Raw genomic sequence first — 23,481 nt, 5'->3', positions numbered from 1 at the left:
GGATTATAAAAGCTCTAACGCGCAATGATCCAACTTATCAATAAGGTTCCAAAATTCTGTACAAGTCACGTCGCGGCGGCGGTTTAGTAACTTTTCCAGGCTTCCATCTGCATTACTGCTGTAAAGTTCTCCAAAGCTCTGTTGTTCAGACAGTCATTAGTAATCTGATTAAATGCTACAAAGTCTTACCGCAATGAGTGGGGCTTTCATCGCTCATATCTCCGCAGTCATTATCTCCATCACACAGATAAGTACGAGGAATGCAAATGTTGGTGCTCTGACATTTGGTGTATCCCGGTTGACATGTGCGGTCGGCTATAAAAGAGAAGGAGAAAAGTGATGAAAAATGTTTAAATAAACCAAAATCCTCTGTATCTCTCCCCCACTCCTTGTCAGTAGTTAGAAAAGTTTTATTCCTTCCTTATCTTATACCTATTTTTGGGCCTTTTAAGCACACTAAAAACTGATGACAAACAACTACTGTTGGACAAAAGGGGACATGTGACCATGATGTGATCATAGCTATAAGACATATATTTGCACAGATTATTAGTAATGATTCATAAATTGCCCTCCGTATATTTAAAGAGATTGTTCCATGAACACTAATTTATATTGTGAGATTTAATTGGAATAACTTAAAAAAAAATTATAATGTGCATAGATATTACAATTAAAGACTTGTGGCGCCCCCTGGTGTTCTTTTCATTTCCTCTCTCAATGTCCCCCAAGTGTTCCAGAACTTGTGGTCACCTATGCTCAGTAAGCTTAGACCCACTGCCCAGGGTTGTCAATATGACTTTTTATTTTTTTCTGGACAGCTTATCAAAATATCATGGACAGACAATGGAAATACCGGAAAACCAAAATAAATCATTATGATTATAAGTGATACATGTCTACATAATTCTGATAGGAAGGCAAGAGCTGTATTCATTGGAAACTGTAAAATGATGATAATTACAGTCATAATAATTTGTATAAATTTCTTTAGCTTAAAAAAAAATAACTTTTTTTTATGGACAGGGCAAAAAAGTGCCCTATTTTTATGGACTGTCCTTGAATTTCTGGAATGGTGGCAACCCTGGACTCCTTGAGTACACAGGGAGATTCCTGGGGTGATTCCTACTATTCTACAGGCCAGTCAATAAGAGGTGGCTTCTTCTCCCCAGCGCTGGACACATTAGGAGGACATTCTGAGAAAGTATCAAAATAATTCCAGGGGGCGCCATAAAAAATGTCTGGACACCGGAGAATTTTTAAAGAGGGTCCAGTTGAAAATTGATACGTAATAATGTAACATATAATGTTTAATTGTGGTACAATCCCTCTAAATCCCTAATACATCAATCAATACTGTTTGAAATGCTGCAAAATTTGGGTGCAAAAATGTTATAACTTTTGGCGTTTTTAATGCCAGTCCCAGCCAGCTCTGCAAACTCATTAAAAAGTGAGCTTTGTATCTAGCTTTAGCTGCCTGATCCTTTCTAGTGCTTTACTGCAAAAACTAGACAATAGGTTATAAATACAAATTTGGAAACTCTGTAATAGAATATAATAGAAATATAAATAGACATTGCAAATACTTTCATTGAGACCATGGATAACTTACGGCAATTCCTCTCATCAGATGTGCCATTATCGTAGCAGTTATTGACTCCATTGCAAACATATAAGCGGGAAATACACCTGCCGTTATTACAGGCAAATTCAGTGTTCGGGTCACAGGTTCTGAACAGACACCCGACTTCATCACTATTATCCCCACAGTCATTATAGTGGTCGCAGCGGTAGTGGTAGAGCACACATTTCCCATTACCACAGGTGAAGGCTGTAGGTGAGCAGGTGTGAAAAGCTGCCAAAAGAACACAGATGTCAGTGACGTGAACAGATATAGGATTGTGCTAACTGGCTACGTCGTCCTAAATATACTGTACCTGCTAGAGCAAAGACCGCTGCAAAACGGACTGCATGTTGGATGAAATAATCAATGGCATTAGTAATGAAGATGTTCAGGGCAGGAGTAGGTGGTAGGAGCTCAACTGCTTATAGAGAAGGGCGCCCAAAGTACAAATCATCAAACCAGAAACCTACATTTTTTATGATTCGATTTGTTCGAATCAAGCAAAATTGTGGCCTACTGACCGCCACATCGCCTGATTGGTTTTAGGGACAAAAGTTTAAAAAAGAAAAAAAATTATACTCACCTCATCTCTCACTTCTCCTGACGCAGATGCTTTCCACTCGATCCTCTGCTGCCTCGTTTCCTCCCTCCAGCTTCTCTTCCATTTACTGTCTTCTTCACTCTCCAACACTGACCAGGCCTTAAGTGACTTCATGATGTCGCGGGGAGACGCACATCGAGCAAGGCCTAATGAGCTCCTGAGGTTCTAAAGAGTGAAGAAGATGGAAGAGAAGACTGGAGCTGGAGGGAGAAAGTAAGCCAGTGGAGGACCGGTTGGGGAGCCCAGCACCAGGACAGTTGAGGGGCGAGGTAGTATAATATTTTTTAATCTTTTCGTTTATTATGCTTTTGGGGTCTGGAGAGACCTCAGAGCACATTAAATGACTTTAATGGCAATTTGATTCAAGTCAAATAAATTCAACTTGAATTGAATTTCCAGGTCAAATTCGAGAGAATCTCGAGAATCAAATTTCGTCAGGCTGGTTCATCTCTAGCCGCTTATATTAAAGACATCGCCAAACAGGGAAGCTACTGCCTACAAGACCTGGGGCTTGACAAATAGACAAGCCATAGGTGCTATATATCAAGGTAGATGGACTTGTAGCTTGTAAGTAATATTGTAAGGCTATGTGCCCACGATGCAGAAATGCTCCTCTTCTCCACACCCGGGTACCATCCGCACATTGAAACGCATGGAATCCGCATGTACATATACAGTACAGTGATGCATAATCCATGCGTTCCAATGCAAGTCAATGGTGGCGAAAACGCCGCGCTTCCGCAAAATAATTGGTAGTGCTACGGATTTTTCCGCAATGATAATCCGCAGCGGAAATTTCCGCAGCATGTGCACAGCACATGCGGATCATCATTGGGGAACATGGCAGACCTTCTACCAAGCGTTTTTTAAGCGTTTCTGCAGCAGAATTGCAGCTGCGGAAACGCTTAAAAAAACGCATCGTGGGCACACAGCCTATGGATAGTGGCGGCACATGGCTAAAACTCCAATATGTTCACTAAATCAAATGAGATGTATAGAAGAGATAATGGAACTAATTAATAAAACAATCCGTCAAGGGTTTCACCATAGTGGGATGATAGATGAAAGGTAAAATTGCGTTTAATAGTATAATACACATTTACTCACCACATACACGTTCCAACTCATCGCTACCGTCCCGGCAATCATTGTCGTTGTCACATTTCCATCTTTCTGGTATGCATCGACCAGTAAGACACGTAAACTGCCCGCTCTGACACCGGGTGGCGTTATCCACAATACAGTCCTTGTTGTTGTTTGCCAGATACCAGCTTCCGGTTGAAGGACATTGGCATTCTGCTCCATTGGGACCTTAAGATTCAGACATTGATATCATGTATTCCCAATTGTAAAAGGGAGCAGAAACCATTAACATTGACATAGTATATAAATTGTACCTGGTGCACAGATGTGACTGCAGCCGCCATTGAACTGGTCGCAGGGGCTGGCACACTGCTGTTGTTTGCTTTTAGACAGGACATGGATATCCATTGGGCGCTGCGGCAGGTTCTGGACCATAACTATTTGGTCTGAGCCATCGTGCTTATTGGCCCGGTATATGCTCCTCGTGTTCCAGTCCGTCCAATAAATGTGTTGGTCATACAGCGTCATAGCGAATGGATATATGGCAGTGCTAACCACGACCTCCCGATTGGCACCAGTTAACGCACAGCGCTCTATCTTCTGTCTGTCAGAGAAAGAAAACACACACTTCATATCCAATATAGAGAAGAAAAGCTTCACTCTATATTAACACAGACTGAATGAAATGTGAGGAAGACTCCAGATAAAACGGTGTTATACCCTGAGGGAGTCAAGCATGATCCGGGGGCTACACGAGCTCCAAAGAAAAAACCCTGGAGGCCCTGAAAAATCTCCTATTGTTACTTTGTAAGCCCTGACTTTATTTTAAATAAGAATAGTATGAGAATAACTCCATGGACAAAGGATATTGGTGGGATTGGCATAATGGTTATGGGCTTCCCAACTGGTGGACATCATCGGAAGGATTGGGCATGCTGGATTTCAACATGCCTGATCCTTCGCTCCTGCTGGAACTGCCAGAAGGGTGTATCTTTATGGTGGAGTCAGATGAAATAGTTGTCAGCCAATTGATCAAAAGTAATTTCACGTTTGAGAAGAGATGCTAAGGGTAAGTGCACATAGTGTCTGAGTCTACTGTCGGCCGTATACGCTCATGTGGTATACGCCTGACATTGGCATGGTGCCCCTCTGTGGTGCTTTCCTATAACGGTAAGCAGGTGCACACCAGCCCGACCGAGGCCAAGAGGACAGTCCATCTGGTGAATGATGACCTATGGGGATGTTAAAGGGGTTTTCCTCTTTTGGAAAAGTGGTCCCTAAACTTTTGCTATTATGTAAAATAACAAAATCACACAGCACTCACCCTCCCTGGGTGCTTTGGCCTCAGTGTTTTGGCTGCAGTGGTGACGTCACTAAAAAAGGCTGACATCACCGCTACAGCCAGTTAATGTAGACAACAGGAGCTGCTGAGCTCAGTCATTGTCTGCAGTGGTGATGTGAGCCATCAATATGATGTCACCGCTGTAAACGGTAGAGAGCTGGTGCTGGACCTTGGGAGAGTGAGTACTATTTAGATTTCTTATTTTACATGAGCGTTAACTTTTGGGAGTCTACTTTTCCAAAAATTATATGCCAGGAGTTTTTTTTTTTTTTTTTTTTGCTGGTGTATATATTCAGCTAAATGCTTGAATGCAGTAGACACTTAGCTTTAACTTCTTTTCCCACAATGCAAAGAATCACTCAGTAATGTCTTATGAAATGGTTTGAGATTAGAAAAAAAAAAAGGATAAGCTTTTTTTCCTCCTAAAACACTGCCACTCTTTGCCATAGGGTGTGTACAGTAAGGAGATCAATTAGTTTTCTATAAATTAAATAAAATACTATTTTGTGATCCATTGTCAATGCCAGGACACAAGAAGAAGAAGAATCCTCAGTATTTGCACATTACATGTGTGAAGTAGTTATATTATTTACAATCCTATAGGTAATAGTACATACAAACTTGCATCAGCCCAATAGATTCGCTCTTCTTCGTAGTCGAGGGTAAGTCCGTTTGGCCATACCAAGCTGCTGTTCACAATAACTGTACGGAAGTTGCCTCCTAGTGTAGCTCTTTCTATCTTGGCATTGGAGCCCCAATCGGTCCAGTACATGTACCTAAGTACATGGGAACAATATTTAACAATTGAAGTAAACGACAGGTATAGCCTAGGTCCATCGAATATAATGCACTATAGGGGGAATTGTTTTCTTAAATATATCAATAAAGAATAGGGCCTACCCTCTGCATGGATCCAACATGATAGCCCTGGGCCGGGATACCCGAGCAATCACTGTACGATCGGACCCATTTAGTGCCATTGAGGTTATGGTCTGGTTCAGGTAGTCACTGTAATAAACCCGTTTATGGATCCAGTCAAAAGCGATTCCATCCGGAGCTCCCAAATCTGAAAGATAATTCACAAAACATCAGATGATTTTAGTACTTATTTATCATGAGCACTGCACACCCTAAAAGACTTCCAAAATATGCAGTAAATAGCGCATTGTGGATCATCGTAGTGCGCTAGGCTGTTTAGATGGCGCGCTGGCCATTATATTAGCAGAAGCCTGATTTATAGATTGTTATATAACCTAGCTCTTGCAGTACTTGCAGTACATTGCACTTGCAGTACTGATCTTGAGTTGCTTTGTATCATTATTTGGAGCCGTATTAACAATCCTGCTGGTTGGTAACAGCCATCAAGCTTATTGAAACCATATATACCCCTTACTGTGAGTTTCTATTATACAGGAGTACTACTCCTGCACTACTGCATAGTGCTGGGTATAAAGACTATTCTTCCAAGAATACAAATAGTCACAACGAGAATGGTGTATAGATTAAATGCTACATACATCTTTGCACACATTTATTTTTTATTGTTCTATTTGCCTTCTAAAAGCAAAATGAAGCAATTTTCTAAATAGCGTTCATTAAAAATGTTCTACCAACTTGCTGCTGCAGAGTGTCCGTAAGTCCTCTATCTAGCTGAGTGCTTTTGCAAAACTGATAATTCGGTCAAAGAGCCTGCTCAGTTTTGGCAGCCCTGTTTACTGCCTTCTTTTAGTGTTAGAGATAGCAGCAGGAAGGGAGAAGGAGACTGATTATACACAGATCTCAGAAGTGCAGAAGGGAGAAAGCATGTACAATCTGAAAGAGGAAAGAAAACAGGGGACAGAAAAGAAGGAAAACACATGAAGAGGACATGAGTGCAGGATAGAAGCTGTGCTTGTATATGAGCTAATGAAGACAACAGCACCCTGGCTAAAAAATCTTATGGACTGAAAGTTTGTGAGCATGGCCATCACTCCTACTGTAACTGATTAACTATGTGTTACTTTGTATTGTTTTTATTGTTGTACATGTCCCTGCTTAATTGTAAAGTGCTGACCCTATATATATAAAATTATTATTATTATTATTATTATTATAAACACAGAGCTCACTTCCAACCTGTATTACCGGAAAAGACACTCGCACAGGAAAAAAGTAGATCATGCTGCAAGTGCATATCAGGGAGTTTGAAAATGCATCAGGGAATGCAGATTGCAGACTGAAAGCTACAGCAATTTTAATAACTAAAGGTAACTACTATCATAAGTTAAAATCATTTTCCACATTGGAAATAAGAATGCAGCTCAATTTTAGAATATAGACTGTAATTCAAGATCATTTGGTATTAATTCTGGTTAACATTAGGTTTGAAGGAGTTTTCCCACTATGCTCCATAAAGGCAAATGGGATTCCAGGGCGTAGGTCCCCTGCTCAGGACCTCTGCTCTCTGCCAAAGCCGAGCACCTCTCACTCTGAAGGACCTGGTCTGTTCATGCATTGCATAGTCTGCCAATCATGTGAATGTCAATGTCAGCCATAACTTTGCTTGATGTTACAGAAATTGTACCCATATCCATGAGTTGATCATCAGGTCATCTTTATTTCATGCCTTACCTGATGCCACCGTGGTATGCTGATTTAATGCTGAAAGACCAAAGTAGCGAATTTCACTCCGTCCAGCTCCAGCACTTCGGGTGTAGTATATTCTGTTATCCAAGCTGTCATAATCCAGAGCCACTGCTGTCCTAGGAACATTTACCCTGGGGAAAGGAGGACTGTGGTTCTCAGGGTCTAGGGGCAAACTATTAATGGATCCTTCAAGGGCAAATATCAAGTAGTCATCTGTGGAGATGATGCATCTTGTTCCATCACTCCCAACTGCCCCAAAGGCACAACCACATTTTTGTGTCTGTGTGCCAGGTAAGGCAAAGCAAAAGTGAGCACACCCCCCATTATTCACCAGACATGGATTATTGTTGATCTCCTGGGGTAAAACTGGCTGAAAACGTTTGTCGTATACAGTAACGTCTCTAAGAAGATCAATATTATCCCTGAGGACGGTTGGTGTTTCAGTGTTTCCAGGTTCCTTGCTGGCTTGGAAGACCTTTTTCAAGTTTCGATCCACCCAAATAATGGTGTTCTCAAATACAGTAATCCCATAAGGAGTTGGGTAACGGTTTCCATATCTCACTATTTCGATTTCACCACCTTGCGGTCCAACTCTTGCAATCATATCCAAAGAGTCGTCCACCCAGTAGACATAACCGGTATTACGATCCACAGCTAATCCTCTCGGTGTCACAATTCCCTCAGATACCAGAACTGTTCTATTGGTACAATCCAAAAAGGCCCGTTCAATTTTAGGATTCTGTCCATAATCTGCCCAAAAGAGGTATCTGTTTTTTGGGTCTACTACAATATGCCTGGGCATATCCACTGAAGTTTTCATCAGGACACGACGATATGTTGTGTTCAGGCGAACTATTTCGATGAAGGTTTCGGTCAGGAAAGCATTGGTGAAGTAGAGATTTCCTAAAAAATAATGGGCAATAGGTAAAAAGTGAAAAGACAAATTTGAAATTCACACACTGGAATTGTATAATCTTTGGGCTGTTTTTAGAGATGAGATAATCTTTTTATTTATGTGTAACTATTTCATCCTTATGAAGGAAGGTTACTTATACTACTTTAATGTCTGTTAGGTATATATAAATGTGTATAAGTGACTGTATAAAAAATCATCCAATTTTTATCCAGAAAATGAAAAAAATTGATGATTGTTCATTGGTATTGTCTTCTATACAGCATTCGTTTTTACACAGTACAAGACCAAATTCAGCTTCCTTTGGTAACAATTGCAATGTATTTGTAAAAATCGGATGATATATGGACTGTTTTTGCGCAAGTGAAGACTTGAATAGGTGAGTCTCATCCGAAATACGAAAGATACTAGTGAAATGCTCCCCAACTCCAGTCCTGGTACAGTGGCATACAAAAAAATCACAAGGCCCCATAGCAAAAGCAAAATTGACCCCCGAGCCACCCCCTCCCCCCACAAAAAATATGTATAATAATATTAATATTAATAAATACATTTGGCAGAGTCATTTCGCCCAGCGTTTATAAACTAGGAGAAGGACTCAGGAATTATGCCCCTCCCAAGAGATTCCCCTTTTGTGGCCATAAGAGTATGCCGCTTCCAAAAATGCCCCCCCCACACACACACACACTGAGTATGGTATTCCTACAGTAAATCCCCCCCAGTTTCACCCCACACATACAGTATAGAACATCATGACTCCATGGTGCCTCCAGAAAACTATGATGGACTCATAGTGCCACCAGCATAGTATAATACCCCCGCAGCATGATGCCCCTAAAGTTCCCCCTATAATATGATATTTCCATAGTTCCCGTTGCATACACACACAGTATCATGGCTCCCACACAGTATAATGGCCTCCACAGCCACTTACTTAGTATGAGGACCCCCACAAAACCCTATTAAGTATGAGGGCCCCCACACAGTATGAGGGCCCCCACAGCCCAACACAGAATGAGGGTCCCCACAAAGAATGAGGGCCCCCACAACCCCCAAAATACTATGATGGCGCCAGCAGCCCCCCACTCAGTACAATGGTGGCTCTTGAGGACTGGAGTTAGGGAATACTTTACTAGTGCAAGCTGTGATTTTTTTCTTTTCATGCGGATATTCGGTCAGTGTGAAAAAACTATCACCTGAACAGTCTTATAAAATAACATTGGTCCTAGTGCTTTATGTGTGATGTCAGTTTGTGTGAACGCAGCCTTACTAGAAGTGATATCTCATAGCTGCTTATCACGGTCCAAATATTTCACACAAAGGTTTTAAATAAAAGGATGTTGAAGGGGTTTTCCAAGATTTTTTTTTTTAACATTGCAATTATTAGTATCAAATTAAATAATTATTAATTAACCCTTGACTCCTCACCCTTCCAGCACTGCCACTTTGGTGGTTCTCGTCAGTATCGGAAGTGATGACTTCCTATCCATCAGTCATTTGACCTCTGCTGACAATTGTTGGCCAGTGATTGGTCTTAGGAGACATATGCTTGATATGTCACTGGGGTTAAAGTATGTTTGTTTGTTTTTTTATAGCATCCCATACTTTTGATTAAAAAAAAAACCCTCTATAGGAAACAAGTGCATTTGGTTTAACCTACCTGCAACCCAATCAACAGCGATCCCTCGAATTCCATTCCTCCCAATACCACCAGTGACAACATTTCTAAAGTAGGAGCCATTGGGTTTAACACGGCGGATTGCATTGTATCCGGATACAGTGCTGCTGAAGTCACACCAATAGATAAAACCAGACTGCATGTGAACATCCACGTGAAGTGCATTACGACCTGTAGAAAAAAATGTAAAAAAATCACTGTCCTCATCCATTAAGGTGCAATTCAATATGTGTGGATGCAGGGGCAAATAAAGGGAATAGTTCTAATATATTGCAATTAGATGTATTGGGAATTTCCATAAATATGTACAATCACATGCTTTTAGCCAAGGAAACAAAATGGGGCATGTAGTGGGACAGTTCTGTACTTGGTCAACTGGCTGCAAAATTTCAATGCAGCCAATAGTTATTGGTGCTCGAAAGCTAAAGTTGTCAGAGTTGAGTTTGTTGTGATATCAAATCTCCAGTTTGATGTTGCAATGATGCATTTATCCCAACCCCAAAGACGTGTCTAATAAATTAGTCTCCACTACAATGGCATTTAATCAAGATCAGCAAAGGTAAGGTTGGTATTATCTAATTCAGTGTTCCCTATCTCCAGTCCTCAAGAGCCACCAACAGGTCATGTTTTCAGGATTTCCTTAGTATTGCCCAGGTGATAACTGAATCACCTGGACAGGCAATAATCCCATCACCTGTGCAATACTAAGGAAATTCTGAAAACATGACCTGTTGGTGGCTCTTGAGGACCAGAGTTGGGGAACAATGATCTAATGGCACCCAGCAAAAATGTTGTCTAATTGGAAATTGAACTCCAAAATGCTGAAAACACTGGTGTTAAATTAAGGCCACCTACCTCGTCCAGCCATGGGTACCATAGCTTCAGAATGATCTGCGGATTCTAAGCTGAATCCTTTGATTGCTGTGAGCATGGACACCACAATAAAGGAGTTGTACGGCGTGCAGGTTCTGTTATCAGCGCTCAGGCTGAATCCTGTAGCACAAGCACAAGAGAACCGGCCACTGGGTTTGGGCAAACACAACTGCTGGCAGGCATCAGGGTTATTGCTGCATCCATTAGAAGAACCAGACACTTCTGTAGAGACAAAAAATATACTTTCATTGCAAAAGTCAAGTCCATGAACATAGGTTGCAAGAACAATCCCGTTCACATTTATGTAAGGGATTTTTTAGACTTATACATTTCTGTAACGTGTGACCACACACTAAATGCTATGAAGAATAAATCCTACAATATCTGTAAGCAATTTTTTTTTTTACATCTTTAGGAAATTTTTTACCAAATCCCTTGCCATACAGTATAAATGACTTGCTATGCTAGTGTGTGAGCAGAATACAGACTGCTGTTTATGGCAGCCTGAAGTTTTTAAATGGGAAACAGATCACATGCTATGAGAACATGGACTAAATAACAAGATTTTATGTTACTAGTATTGGCTAAAAATATTTAGCAATTGAAAACTATGAAAAAAAATACAATGACAAGTTTTGGATTCAAAGAGAATCAATTCGTCAAATGATGTAATGTAATAATAAAACATTCTTTTTATTAAAGGACACCTTTGGGGTTTACATTTTATATTGCATGTATTTTTGCAATAAAGTTTAAAAAGAAAAAAAGAAACAATGAACTGTTTGACTTATGCAGCCTCTAGGTATAACAGTACATATCAGACTGCAGAATGAGTTACCAGTAATATCCACTAGTGAGCTTGTTCAGACTCTTTCTTTCTTCTCCTGAACGATCTTCTAGGCTGTTTTATGTCCTAATTAAAGTTCAGCTCTGATACGGTTTACAGACACGGCGTCAGAAGAGTTTACTGATTGATTTGACTGTTAATTCACTCTGCAGCCATGCTATATACTTTGTAGCAGAGCAAGCTAAAACTGTGTTAAATCATAGCACTGCAGGTCTTGATTAGATGTACTTGGATAGCTTTAACTAACCACCAGGGCCTGTATTCACTATAGGTGTCAATCTGCTGGATGGAGCAGAGTCGAGTCTGCTGCTGGTGAGTGACCAGCCAAAATGTGAGCTATAGCTGGGAAAGAGACACGCCAGAATCTCTCTCTGAATGGAGACTGCACGGGTCAGCTATGAAAGCGGAGCAGTCTGTGTGTTAAAACTGCAGAGGACCGTGTGGAAGCAGCAGCCTGTTCAGTGTAAACTGAACCCAGAGCTGAACACCTCTATTTGGCGCTAGAAGCTGCTGGAGCTCGGGCTGAAGGAGATACCGAAATTTGTAAGACTGTACCACTGCTTTGTGTAAATTTTGCTCCCAGAGAAAGGACTGTAATCTGTTTGTGTGAGCCCGCAGTGATATACAGTGGGTATGGAAAGTATTCAGACACCTTTACATTTTTCACTCTTTGTTTCATTGCAGCCATTTGGTAAATTCTAAAAAGTTCATTTTTTTCTCATTAAAGTACACTCTGCTCCCCATCTCGACTGAAAAAAAACAGAAATGTAGAAATTTTTGCAAATTTATTAAAAAAGAAATACTGAAATATCACATGGTCATAAGTATTCAGACCCTTTGCTCAGACACTCATATTTAAGTTACATGCTGTCCATTTCCTTGTGATCCTCCTTGAGATGGTTCTACTCCTTCATTGGAGTCCAGCTGTGTTTAATTAAACTGATAGGACTTGATTTGGAAAGGCACCCACCTGTCTATATAAGACCTAACAGTGCATGTCAGACCAAATGAGAATCATGAGCTCAAAGGAACTGCCCAAGGAGCTCAGAGACAGAATTGTGGCAAGGCACAGATCTGACCAAGGTTACAAAAGAATTTCTGCATTACTCAGGGTTCCTAAGAGCACAGTGGACTCCATAATCCTTAAATGGAAGAAGTTTGGGACCACTAGAAGTCTTCCTAGACCTGGCCGTCCAGCCAAACTGAGAAATCGTGGGAGAAGAGCCTTGGTGAGAGAGGTAAAGAAGAACCCTAAAACCCTAAGCACACAGCTAAAATAACAAAGGAGTGGCTTCAGAACAACTCTGTGACCATTCTTGACTGGCCCGGCCAGAGCCCTGACCTAAGCCCAATTGAACATCTCTGGAGAGACCTGAAAATGGCTGCCCACCAACGTTCACCATCCAACCTGACGGAACTGGAGAGGATCTGCAAGGAAGAATGGCAGAGGATCTCCAAATCCTGGTGTGAAAAACATTTTGCATCATTCTCAAGAAGACTCATGGCTGTACTAGCTCAAAAGGGTGCTTCTACTCAATACTGAGCAAAGGGTCTGAATACTTATGACCATGTGATATTTCAGTTTTTCTTGTTTGTGCCCAGGAGAGGCTGCTTTTGGTTTTCAATCCTTTGGAGTTTTATGAAAGCAATAAAACTGCCTGCACATGTTTGAACCAAACCGCATTGTCTGTGTGAACGCTACTGAATGCCTACCGGAGAGCGTGAGTCCCTACAATTGTCATAAAACCCAAACGGTCCAAAATGTTTATTGAAACCTTTATTGCAAAAATTATTTTAAGTCAATAAAATGTGCACTTAAGTAAAAAGCCTGAAGGTGTTCATAGCCTGTATGTGGCATTACAAATAGCAGGCACTTATGATAATCTAAAGGGACCCCTGAAAATTTCTTTGAAAAACTGCCCAAAAGAGGAGATTAGCTGCAGTGGTCACAAGTTTGTTCGGGCAGGATAAGATATACAAAGATGAGTTCTGCAGCGCAATGTAGACTGGTGGATTCTTGGGCGAAGCAGGAATAGGCATGAGTTTCGTTAAACAAAAACCCCTTTAAAGAGAAAAATCAAATTGACCTACTATTGTAAAAATGTACTTACTGTCTCTGTAGTGGACACGTAGACACTTAAGTCCTGAGACATTGTCTCGTATGACCACTTTGTTAGATCCTGTAGATTTATCCACTCGCTCAATGGCTTCATAGTCCCGGTCAGTATAGTACAGGAAGTTCTCGTGGACAGCTATACCCCAGGGGTGTGAGAGATGCTGCACTATAGTAATTCTATTCGTTCCATCCACATTTCCTCTTTCAATCTACAAAGACAATTAAGGATTCATTACAATGGTTACATATAGTGAAACCATGGGCCAGAAACCATAGCCGTAGAAAAGCTCTGTTATATGAGATCAGCACCATTAATGCATAATGGAGGTGATGAAGAACAAATATCTATGGATGTGAATGGTGGATAATAAAGAAGTGAAACTTTGGATATGGAAAGAATTTTTAACAATGTTGAAATTGACAGAAAAACAAATACCATCATTGAACAAAGAGATGACCCGAGAGAAGCCTATATGTATACGTGCTTTTGGATACTTTGCATAGTTTCCAATAGTTTTGAACTTGCCAAGACTGTTTCAATTTTCTGGAAGAAATCCCAACAAATTCCTGGACAGAAAGGGCCAATGGGGTTTGTGTAGAGCTGATCCAAAAGTAGGTGGCTCATCTTGTTCAGGGGTGTTCCCATGAGGGATTGTTGATGCTGTGGGGCAGGACTCAAGGTGGAAATTACTATCCCTGTGTTGGTAAGTGTGACCTTAGTCTCTAACAAGTGGCAACAGCTATTGTAACTAAAACAAATACACCATGTCTGGAGAGTCAAATATTTAAAGTGGAGCTTCTTTTTGGGGAAAGTCTGGAACACGGTCATGATACTTTCTGAAAAAAAATACTATTCATTTGGCCACCTGGATTAACTTTTTTTCAGTATTTGTTGTATTAAAAACTTAAAAAGGAGCATAAACTACTGCTGAGAATGATACAAAATGTGATTATTACCACTCCACTGCCAGTAACGGCCCAGTACAGTTTCTGCTCAGCGATGTCAATTGTGATAAACTCAACGTGATCAAGGTTGTTGGTGTACAAGACAGTCGGGTTGGACCCATCCATATGTGCACTGGCGATCTTTGGGGGAACTCCACTTTCAGTGCCCTGGTCCGTCCAGTACATCTTTCTAGAAAGAAAAATTTCAGTTTATAAAACAAAAAAATATTTCCAAAATTAAACAGTTAATGTAGGAATAATTAGATTTACAGTGCTGGCCAAAAGTATTGGCACCCCTACAATTCTGTCAGATAATACTCCGTTTCTTCCTGAAAATGATTGCAATCACAAATTCTTTGGTATTATTCTCTTCATTTAATTTGTCTTCAATGAAAAAAACACAAAAAGAATTGTCCTAAAGCCAAATTGGATATAATTCCACACCAAACCTAAAAAAGGGGGTGGACAAAAGTATTGGCACCCTTTGAAAAATCATGTGATGCTTCTCTAATTCGTGTAATTAACAGCACCTGTAACTTACCTGTGGCACCTAACAGGTGTTGGCAATAACTAAATCACACTTGCAGCCAGTTAACATGGATTAAAGTTGACTCAACCTCTGTCCTGTGTCCTTGTGTGTACCACATTGAGCATGGAGAAAAGAAAGAAGACCAAAGAACTGTCTGAGGACTTGAGAAACCAAATTGTGAGGAAGCATGAGCAATCTCAAGGCTACTAGTCCATCTCCAAAGACCTGAATGTTCCTGTGTCTTCCGTGCGCAGTGTCATCAAGAAGTTTAAAGCCCATGGCACTGTGGCTAACCTCCCTAGATGTGGACGGAAAAGAAAAATTGACGAGAGATTTCAACGCAAGATTGTGCGGATGGTGGATAAAGAAACTCGACTAACATCCAAACAAGTTCAAGCTGCCCTGTAGTCCGAGGGTACAACAGTGTCAACCCGTACTATCCGTCGATGTCTGAATAAAAAGGGACTGTATGGTAGGATACCCAGGAAGACCCCACTTCTTACCCCGAGACATAAAAAAGCCAGGCTGGAGTTTGCCAAAACTTACCTGAGAAAGCCTAAAACGTTTTGGAAAAATGTTCTCTGGTCAGATGAGACAAAAGTAGAGCTTTTTGGGAAAAAGCATTAACATAGAGTGTACAGGAAGAAAAAGAGGCATTCAAAGAAAAGAACACGGTCCCTACAGTCAAACATGGCGGAGGTTCCCTGATGTTTTGGGGTTGCTTTGCTGCCTCAGGCACTGGACTGCTTGACCGTGTGCATGGCATTATGAAGTCTGAAGACTACCAACAAATTTTGCAGCATAATGTAGGGCCCAGTGTGAGAAAGCTGGGTCTCCCTCAGAGGTCATGGGTCTTCCAGCAGGACAATGACCCAAAACACACTTCCAAAAGCACTATAAAATGGTTTCAGAGAAAGCACTAGAGACTTTTAAGGTGGCCAGCAATGAGTCCAGACCTAAATCCCATAGAACACCTGTGGAGAGATCTCAAAATGGCAGTTTGGAGAAGGCACTCTTCAAATATCAGGGACCTGGAGCAGTTTGCCAAAGAAGAATGGTCTACAATTCCAGCAGAGCATTGTAAGAAACTCATTGATGGTTACCGGAAGCGGTTGTTCGCAGTTATTTTGGCTAAAGGTTGTGCAACCAAGTATTAGGCTGAGGGTGCCAATACTTTTGTCCGGCCCTTTTTTGGAGTTTTGTGTGAAATGATCAATGATTTGATTTTTGCTTCATTCTCTTTTGTGTTTTTTCATTGCAAGCAAATTAAATGAAGATAATAATACCAAAGAATTTGTGATTGCAATCATTTTCAGGAAGAAACTGAGTATTATCTGACAGAATTGCAGGGGTGCCAATACTTTTGGCCAGCACTGTAGGTAAGTGAAAAATGCCAGGTACAAATCCACACATAAATGTACAGTGTATGAAATATACAGATGGCCGGAGCTTTCCACAGTTGATCACCCTTCTATAGTCAGACGTGTGGCAATCAGCTGATTGTAGATCTGAGTTTAATCTGTATATGGTTAAAGAGTGAGAAAAATTATATTTAATTATTGGTCAGTCTTTGCAAAATGATGAATCTTTTAAATGTACTCCATTTCCTTATATTGCTTCCTTTTGTCCCAAACTCCATTCTGAAAGGGCTGTTTTATCTGCCTTGTTCCTGCATTCGAAGTGGCTGTTTTGCGCTTAAGGTCTAGCAAACATCTGTTCTCCAGTGTCAGCTTCTCTATTCCCTTTCCCCATGCTCAGACGCTATTCACAAACTCTATTACTGTCTGATCACAGTGGAGGGGAGCAAAGAAGCAAATGGATAATTGCTAAATTTGCAGTCCAAAACAGCTACACTAAAGTGCATGAACTAGGCAGTTCAAACAGCCCATTTTACATTGATTTTGGGGAGAAAGAGAAGCAAACTACGGTAATGGGGCACATTAAAAAGATTCATAATTTTACAAAGACAGACCGAAAATTAAATAAAAAAGAAGTTCAGTTACTCTTTAAAGAGGACCTGTCACAGGTGAAAAGTGGCCAGTGTAGGTCCTCTTTAAGCCTGCTATAAAGGGCCATATTTCTGGAAATCAGTAACGGTCTAAAATCACAGACATCATGAATGATATCTACTTACATGAGTCGATCACGGCACTTTAAAATACCTGAAGAAAATCTCAATGACAATAAATCTATACTTTAAACAGGTAACCCAGGACTAAATACATTTTTTACTATGAGCCAAAAAATTAACAGGCAGGTAGTTGCTAACTAGTTAACAACTAGCTGCCTGTTCTATCCGGCGCTGACTCAGTGACCGCTCCTGCTGGAAATTCAGCTGCTTCACATCAACAGAGAAGCTCTTCTTCTTCCAGGCTGCTTTGTTGATGGGGCGTGACTGCCAATGTTATGCTGATTGTTAGCCGGCTTCCAGCAATCAGCATGACATCGGTAGTCACACCCCATTAACAGAGCAGAGTGGAAGAGAAGATACTGCTCTGTCGATGTGACGTCAGCTGAAACTGCAGAATCTCTGGCAGGAGCGATCAGTGACCGATCTGTGCTCGCAGAGATCTGTGTCGGGCCCAACAGGCAGGTAGTTAGCAACTAGTTCTCAGGCCACAGTAAAAAAATATATAGTCCTGGATAACTCCTTTATTGGCCATGACTCAAATTATTTATTTGTCAAATTTCTACAATTATATGTGAAGCATAAAGCATAACTGTGTATCATACCCTCTGGCCGGGTCAACAGCTATTCCAATGGGTCTTCCCGCTCCTGTAGGGGTCCCGTTATTTGTAATAATAGTTTTCCTATACTTCACGTCTCCATAAAGTTTTAGAACCTTAAATGTTAAAGAAGAAGATGTGCATGTGAGATACCATACAGAATATAGTCTGTGATCCTTGACTTCAATAGACCATAGAGGTACAGATTAAGGGGCACGGGAAAAAGTTTATAGCTTTGATAATAAAGTGCATAAAATGTACATAAATGTATTTAATTTCCCCTGATATAAATGGCTATTGTGCCGTCTTAATACACCTTGCACGCAACCTGCCACCATTACAAATATAGTTTACCTCTATTGATTGCGTTGCTGGATTTGTGTAATAAAGGTTCCCTGAAATCCAGTCTAAAGCCAGACCGATAGGTGTGCCCATGATAACAGATGGAGCAAACGCCGTCCTGTTAGTTCCATCTGCCTTCACTCGGTGAATTTCACCCTGGAAAGAAAGAAGAAAAAAAGCTTCATCTAGAGAGGTAATTTGCTTGTCTATAGATGTGGCATTGCCGAGGTTGTCCATGAAGGAGAACTGAATTGAATGATAAATTCAGTAACTTTTCATCAGATTTTCAAATTACAGTACGTACAGGATTTTCAATCCAATAGATCATTTCCTCGGAGTCATCAAATTCCACATCGTATCCGTTCCTGATGCCTGCTATTGGTACCATAGCATCATTGGTCTTTTCCAAGGGGTCAAGGGACATCCCATAAATGATGTTATCTCTTATAACAATGAGGAATGGCTTATTATCTGTGGAAAAAAAAGTATAGCCATGTTAAGATAGGTTAGGCTATACTGAAAGAGTGTTCGCTTGGGATATATTTTGCACATATGGATTTTGGGGTGAGTGGGGTTGAGCTGCAGAACACTGCGCAACCATAACTATCTACTTCTGTATATCTATCGTGCTGGGGAGGTTGCAGGCATCAGACCCCACGGATCATATTGTACATTTATGACCTATCCTACAGATAGGCCATCAATTAAAATTTATGTACGATGTCTTTAAAGAGTAACTAAACTTTATTTTTCTTTATTAATAATAATAATAATAATAATAACTGTATGCAGTATGAAAAGTTATAAAACTTATTGGATTTATCTTCATTCCTGTACCAAAATTGTGCTTTTCCTCAGTGTATTTGCCTGATTTCTACTGTATTAATATCAGAACATATTCATTTGGAGGAAAGATGTCAAAAAAAGCTAAATGCAATAAAATAGCCTAGGGAAATGTAGAGGTACGAAAGCCACTTGCATGCATTTTTTTTTCACAGGAATGAAGACAAATTCCCTAATAAAGTGATTTCTGAAGTTTAATACCTTTCCATGCTGGACAAAAATATTTAAAAAATGAAAGTTTAATTACTCTTGAAAGGGAACCTGACAGCTGATACATATATCGGGTAGAGCATGTATCAGGCACTCACGGTGTGATTTCAGCCATGCATATTTAACTCTGAAATGCTGCGGCATTTCAGATAAAAACTGTGATGCTAGTCACTACTCAAGGACAAGCCATGAGGCTGAGTAGACAAGAGGTCTGAGGTCAAAAGCCAGGAGGGTACATCATAGACAGATTGGTGATAGAAAAGCGTGTCAGGAAACATTCTGAGGTTAGAATTCCAAGAAGGTAGCGTATCACGACAAAAGGGCTAGGCAAATGGATGGTCAAGGCAAATCCAAGGTCGAGCAGTAAAGATCAGATTACAAGACAACCGTGGTTTTGCCCTGATTAAGAAGTTTGAAAGTTTGAAACTTCTAAACGCGTTGACCAATAAACCGCAGCGGATTCTTGTCTTCTTATCATCAACTGACGGCTGTGCAGGTGAACCGATACCATTCCAGTACCTTAGAATTCAAGACTAGGAGCACAGAGCAAACATACACCTCCTGAGCAATGATACAATTGACAGCAATTGAAGGCAAAATGCTGTCTAAATAGCCAGGTAATTACTCTGAACAGGAGACACACGGATGAATCCCTCGGCACACCCTGGTCCTGATTGTACCACTAAACTCTCACTTAAGATGTGACTAGTGATGAGCGAGTATGTTCTGTTAACCCTTTCGGCGAGTATGCTCGGGCAAGTACCGAGTATCTTCAGCGTACTCGGTGATATGTTTGAATCACTCCCGTGTGTATGATTTGCGAATGTTTGACAGCTTTAATACATGTGAGGAATGCTTAAGAAACAAACATTCCTCACATGTATTAAAGATGTCAAACAGTCGCAAATCATGCACATGGGAGTGATTCAAACATATCACCGAGTACGCTGAAGATACTCGGTACTTGCCCGAGCATACTCGCCGAAAGGGTTATCCGAACATACTCGCTCATCACTAGATGTGACCTGTCCTAGATTGGATGGCAGAACTGTCATTCACTGTGTCCTGCCACCCTGATATGAGGAATGGTGACAAAAACAGTTTAAAGAGGTCCAGGATCAAGTAACACAGGTGACTAGTCAAAAAGGCCAGTCCCAGCCGGATTCTTGCAACCCCCTGTCATTGACTGACAGCTCTCTCCCTAAACCTACACACAGGGAGAGACCTGTCACTCAAGGGGAAGTGGCAGGAGAAGCCACAAAGGACTGGCCTTTACAACGAGTCTCCTATGCGGTTTGATCCTTGGACGACTTTTAAATTATGTTTCAGAGTTGAACCTACATGGCTGAAATCATACAGCCAGTGTCTGATACATTCTGCCCACATTTCGGGTAGCATGTATCCACTGTGCGGTTCCCTTTAAATACTTTTTTATTATCTAAATATTATAGATTGATTCTTCTGCATTTCTGTATCTTGTATCATGCGCGGTCACTAAATGACGCCTTTACATAAACACTAGAACTATTGCTATTCCGCCAGAAGCCCAGAAATAACAGGTTAAGTGAAGTCACTAATTGCAATTACTTTTTAATTAAGTCCAAATTAGGGGCACATCTCATTGCACTTGTAATTATCATTCCACTTAAGTAACACATACTGATTAAACATTGAAATGAATATTCTCCTGTTCAGCGAAGCATATGCTATTTGACCATAGGCATACACTGATCTTATATATACTGTACTACATGTATAAAACGCGGAAGAAAAAGGGAAGAAATAATGCCACATTTAGAGTTAAATCATTATTAGCGGTTCTGAGCGATTTAACTATAGTTATATTGTTAATTATAATTTATTTTATGTTTTCAGAACAATTTTGTAACAACAAAGTGTGTGTTTTTGTACTTTACTTTAACCTATTTATTTTTATATTTTTATTTTTTCTACTTTTATGAACCCTTGTATCTTATATATTTTTTGGGAAGTGTGCCTGATTATATATTTATTATGTCTTTAAGTACAGAACTCAAGCTTTGAACTATGTGAAACTTTTAAATATCTTTTTAATTGTTGTCTTTTATTTTTTTCTTGATTTACAGTAGATGCAATTACGGATCTGAAGGTGAACTATATTGCTATGTTGAAATGAAGACAATAGATCAGAATGAACATACTAAAATCTAATCTTTGTGCTGAAAGTATGTGCTGGCAGACAAAAATAACACTGTCATCAAGGATTAGGATCATAATAAGTCTCAGGAGAATGAGCAAAGGTCCTTCTTTTTTTATTTTTTCAATCATTAGCAATAATTAAAATCTTTCACAATTAAATTAACAAGTGATACAATCTCTATGGTAACAGGGCTGGAGCATCGATCTGTCATTCAGTCAGTGTAGACTTTGATCTTTCATAGATGGCAAAAAATGGAGCTTTCACGCTTTTATTCTTGTGGATATCAATATATTAGTGGAAGACTGAAAGTGTCTCAAACCTTAAAAGGGGTTGATCACGTTTAGGGGCATATTTTTTTTATTATTATTTAAATGCATGTTATTTGGCTAAAAATCATTTTTGTAGCTGAGTATCTTAAAAAATGTTTCACTGTTTGCCCTTTTATAGCATCTGTGCTGCACTGCCTATTGCTGGCTGCAGAATGAGTTAACTGAGAATCTGTCAGTGAAATTGTTCTGGGGGTCCAATGGGAGAGTTTGCTAATTTTTTAGTATCTCTTAGTTGATTTATGACCACAGTTCACTTTAAAGTTGCAGAGAAATGAAGAGGCAGTAAAAACCATACAGTGCAAAATCTTTATTGAAACCAAATAGCAAAAAATATGTTTAACCCCAAATACATGTAATTAAGTTAAAAAAAAAAGAGAAAAAAAAATAAAAAAATAAATTGTTACCAGAGGGGAAAACCTCTTAAAAGAAGCACTCCCATGGACATTTTTATTCTCCAAATATATTGCATATATAGCACTGTGTACTTACAATTGCTCATTTTGTCTTTCTACCCAGCTAATTCTTCTCTTTTCCATTAGGTCTATGACATCACGTGATTAAAAACAGAATAGCTGAATCCTTCTAAGCTCTAGGTAGAAAAAGGAGGTCAATTTTCCCTGCACGAGTCACTGAAAAAGTCCCTGGCAGGGGGAGGAATGAGGCAGCTAGATCAGGAGTTGAAGAGGGGAATGATAAATGCAGGGACAAGAGACTTCCTGTTTCTACATAGAGCAGAGAAAAGAGAAGAATTAGTTGGGTAGAAAGGCAAAATGAGCAATTGTAAGCACACGGTGCTGTATAATATGGTGATTGCAATGTATTAAGAGGATAAAAGCTTTGGTGGGAGGAGGGCTTCGTTAAGGCTAGGAGCAGTTTAGCCTGTGATGGCACTCTATGAGAAATGCTCAATCATCATTCACGTCAGCGATTACAGCTCCAGGCAGGGATCCTATAGTCTCTGGGGATCACTAGAGAACAAAAGGCCGTATATGTTATAATCTGCTACAGGGACTAAGGAAAGACAGGAGAACTGTCCCTACAATAGAACTAAACTAGATCCCTACGATGTAACGGGGAACCTGATCCTGCGATCAGACCCGCTAAAGTCCTCGGCTAGTCTGAACGAAGACCTATAGATGTGAGGGAGGGATCCCTACAAGAACTAGGGACTGGGATAAGTTGGACACCTCCTAGCAGAAATAGTAGCAGTCAAAGACAAACACACAACAAAAAGCATAGAGGTAAGAAGACCTAGCAAAACTAACAGAGAACGGCAACAGAGCACCAAGCTAGCTCAAGAGTAGTAAATACAATGAAGTCCAGCAAGACCAGGAGGGCGGAGCCGGATTAAATAGGTAAAAATGGTCATGTGACCAGCAAACTAAAAAAAACCTAACAGGAGAGTTCTAACAGTACCCCCTCTTCTAAGAGGATCCTCCGGATCCCCTAGGCCCAGGCTTACCAGGAAACCTCCTGTGAAACGCTCTGACAAGTCTGGAAGCAGAAACATCATCCGCCCTCACCCATGAGTTATCCTCAGGTCCGAAACCCTTCCAAGCGACGAGATACTGCAAACTCCCTCTATACCGTCTAGAATTTAGGATGCGGGAAATTTCATATTCCCCGTCCTCCACCACTGGAGGAACAGTGGCAGAGGCGTCACCATCAGACACAT

At 40.4% G+C, this 23,481-nt stretch overlaps 1 protein-coding gene across 1 annotated transcript in view; it reads right to left on the bottom strand.

The window, feature by feature from the left end:
• Positions 1-23,481, bottom strand: part of LRP2 (LDL receptor related protein 2) — a 345,085-nt gene that overhangs the window by 83,194 nt on the left and 238,410 nt on the right. The window contains exons 32-45 of the mRNA XM_073646998.1: positions 18,550-18,716; positions 18,258-18,401; positions 17,910-18,019; positions 14,660-14,837; positions 13,698-13,911; positions 10,722-10,961; positions 9,849-10,037; positions 7,261-8,178; positions 5,551-5,716; positions 5,268-5,426; positions 3,623-3,912; positions 3,333-3,536; positions 1,613-1,855; positions 190-315 (exon numbers count right to left, since the gene is read on the bottom strand). Of these exons, the coding sequence (XP_073503099.1) occupies positions 190-315; positions 1,613-1,855; positions 3,333-3,536; positions 3,623-3,912; positions 5,268-5,426; positions 5,551-5,716; positions 7,261-8,178; positions 9,849-10,037; positions 10,722-10,961; positions 13,698-13,911; positions 14,660-14,837; positions 17,910-18,019; positions 18,258-18,401; positions 18,550-18,716 (3,348 nt within the window). The remainder of the gene's footprint in view (positions 1-189; positions 316-1,612; positions 1,856-3,332; positions 3,537-3,622; positions 3,913-5,267; positions 5,427-5,550; positions 5,717-7,260; positions 8,179-9,848; positions 10,038-10,721; positions 10,962-13,697; positions 13,912-14,659; positions 14,838-17,909; positions 18,020-18,257; positions 18,402-18,549; positions 18,717-23,481) is intronic.

This window comes from Phyllobates terribilis, unplaced genomic scaffold (assembly GCF_046119375.1).
Source record: "Phyllobates terribilis strain yellow unplaced genomic scaffold, ASM4611937v1 Scaffold_9__5_contigs__length_417890890, whole genome shotgun sequence".
Classification (NCBI taxonomy): domain Eukaryota; kingdom Metazoa; phylum Chordata; class Amphibia; order Anura; family Dendrobatidae; genus Phyllobates; species Phyllobates terribilis.
This window is presented reverse-complemented; position numbering and strand designations above follow the sequence as displayed.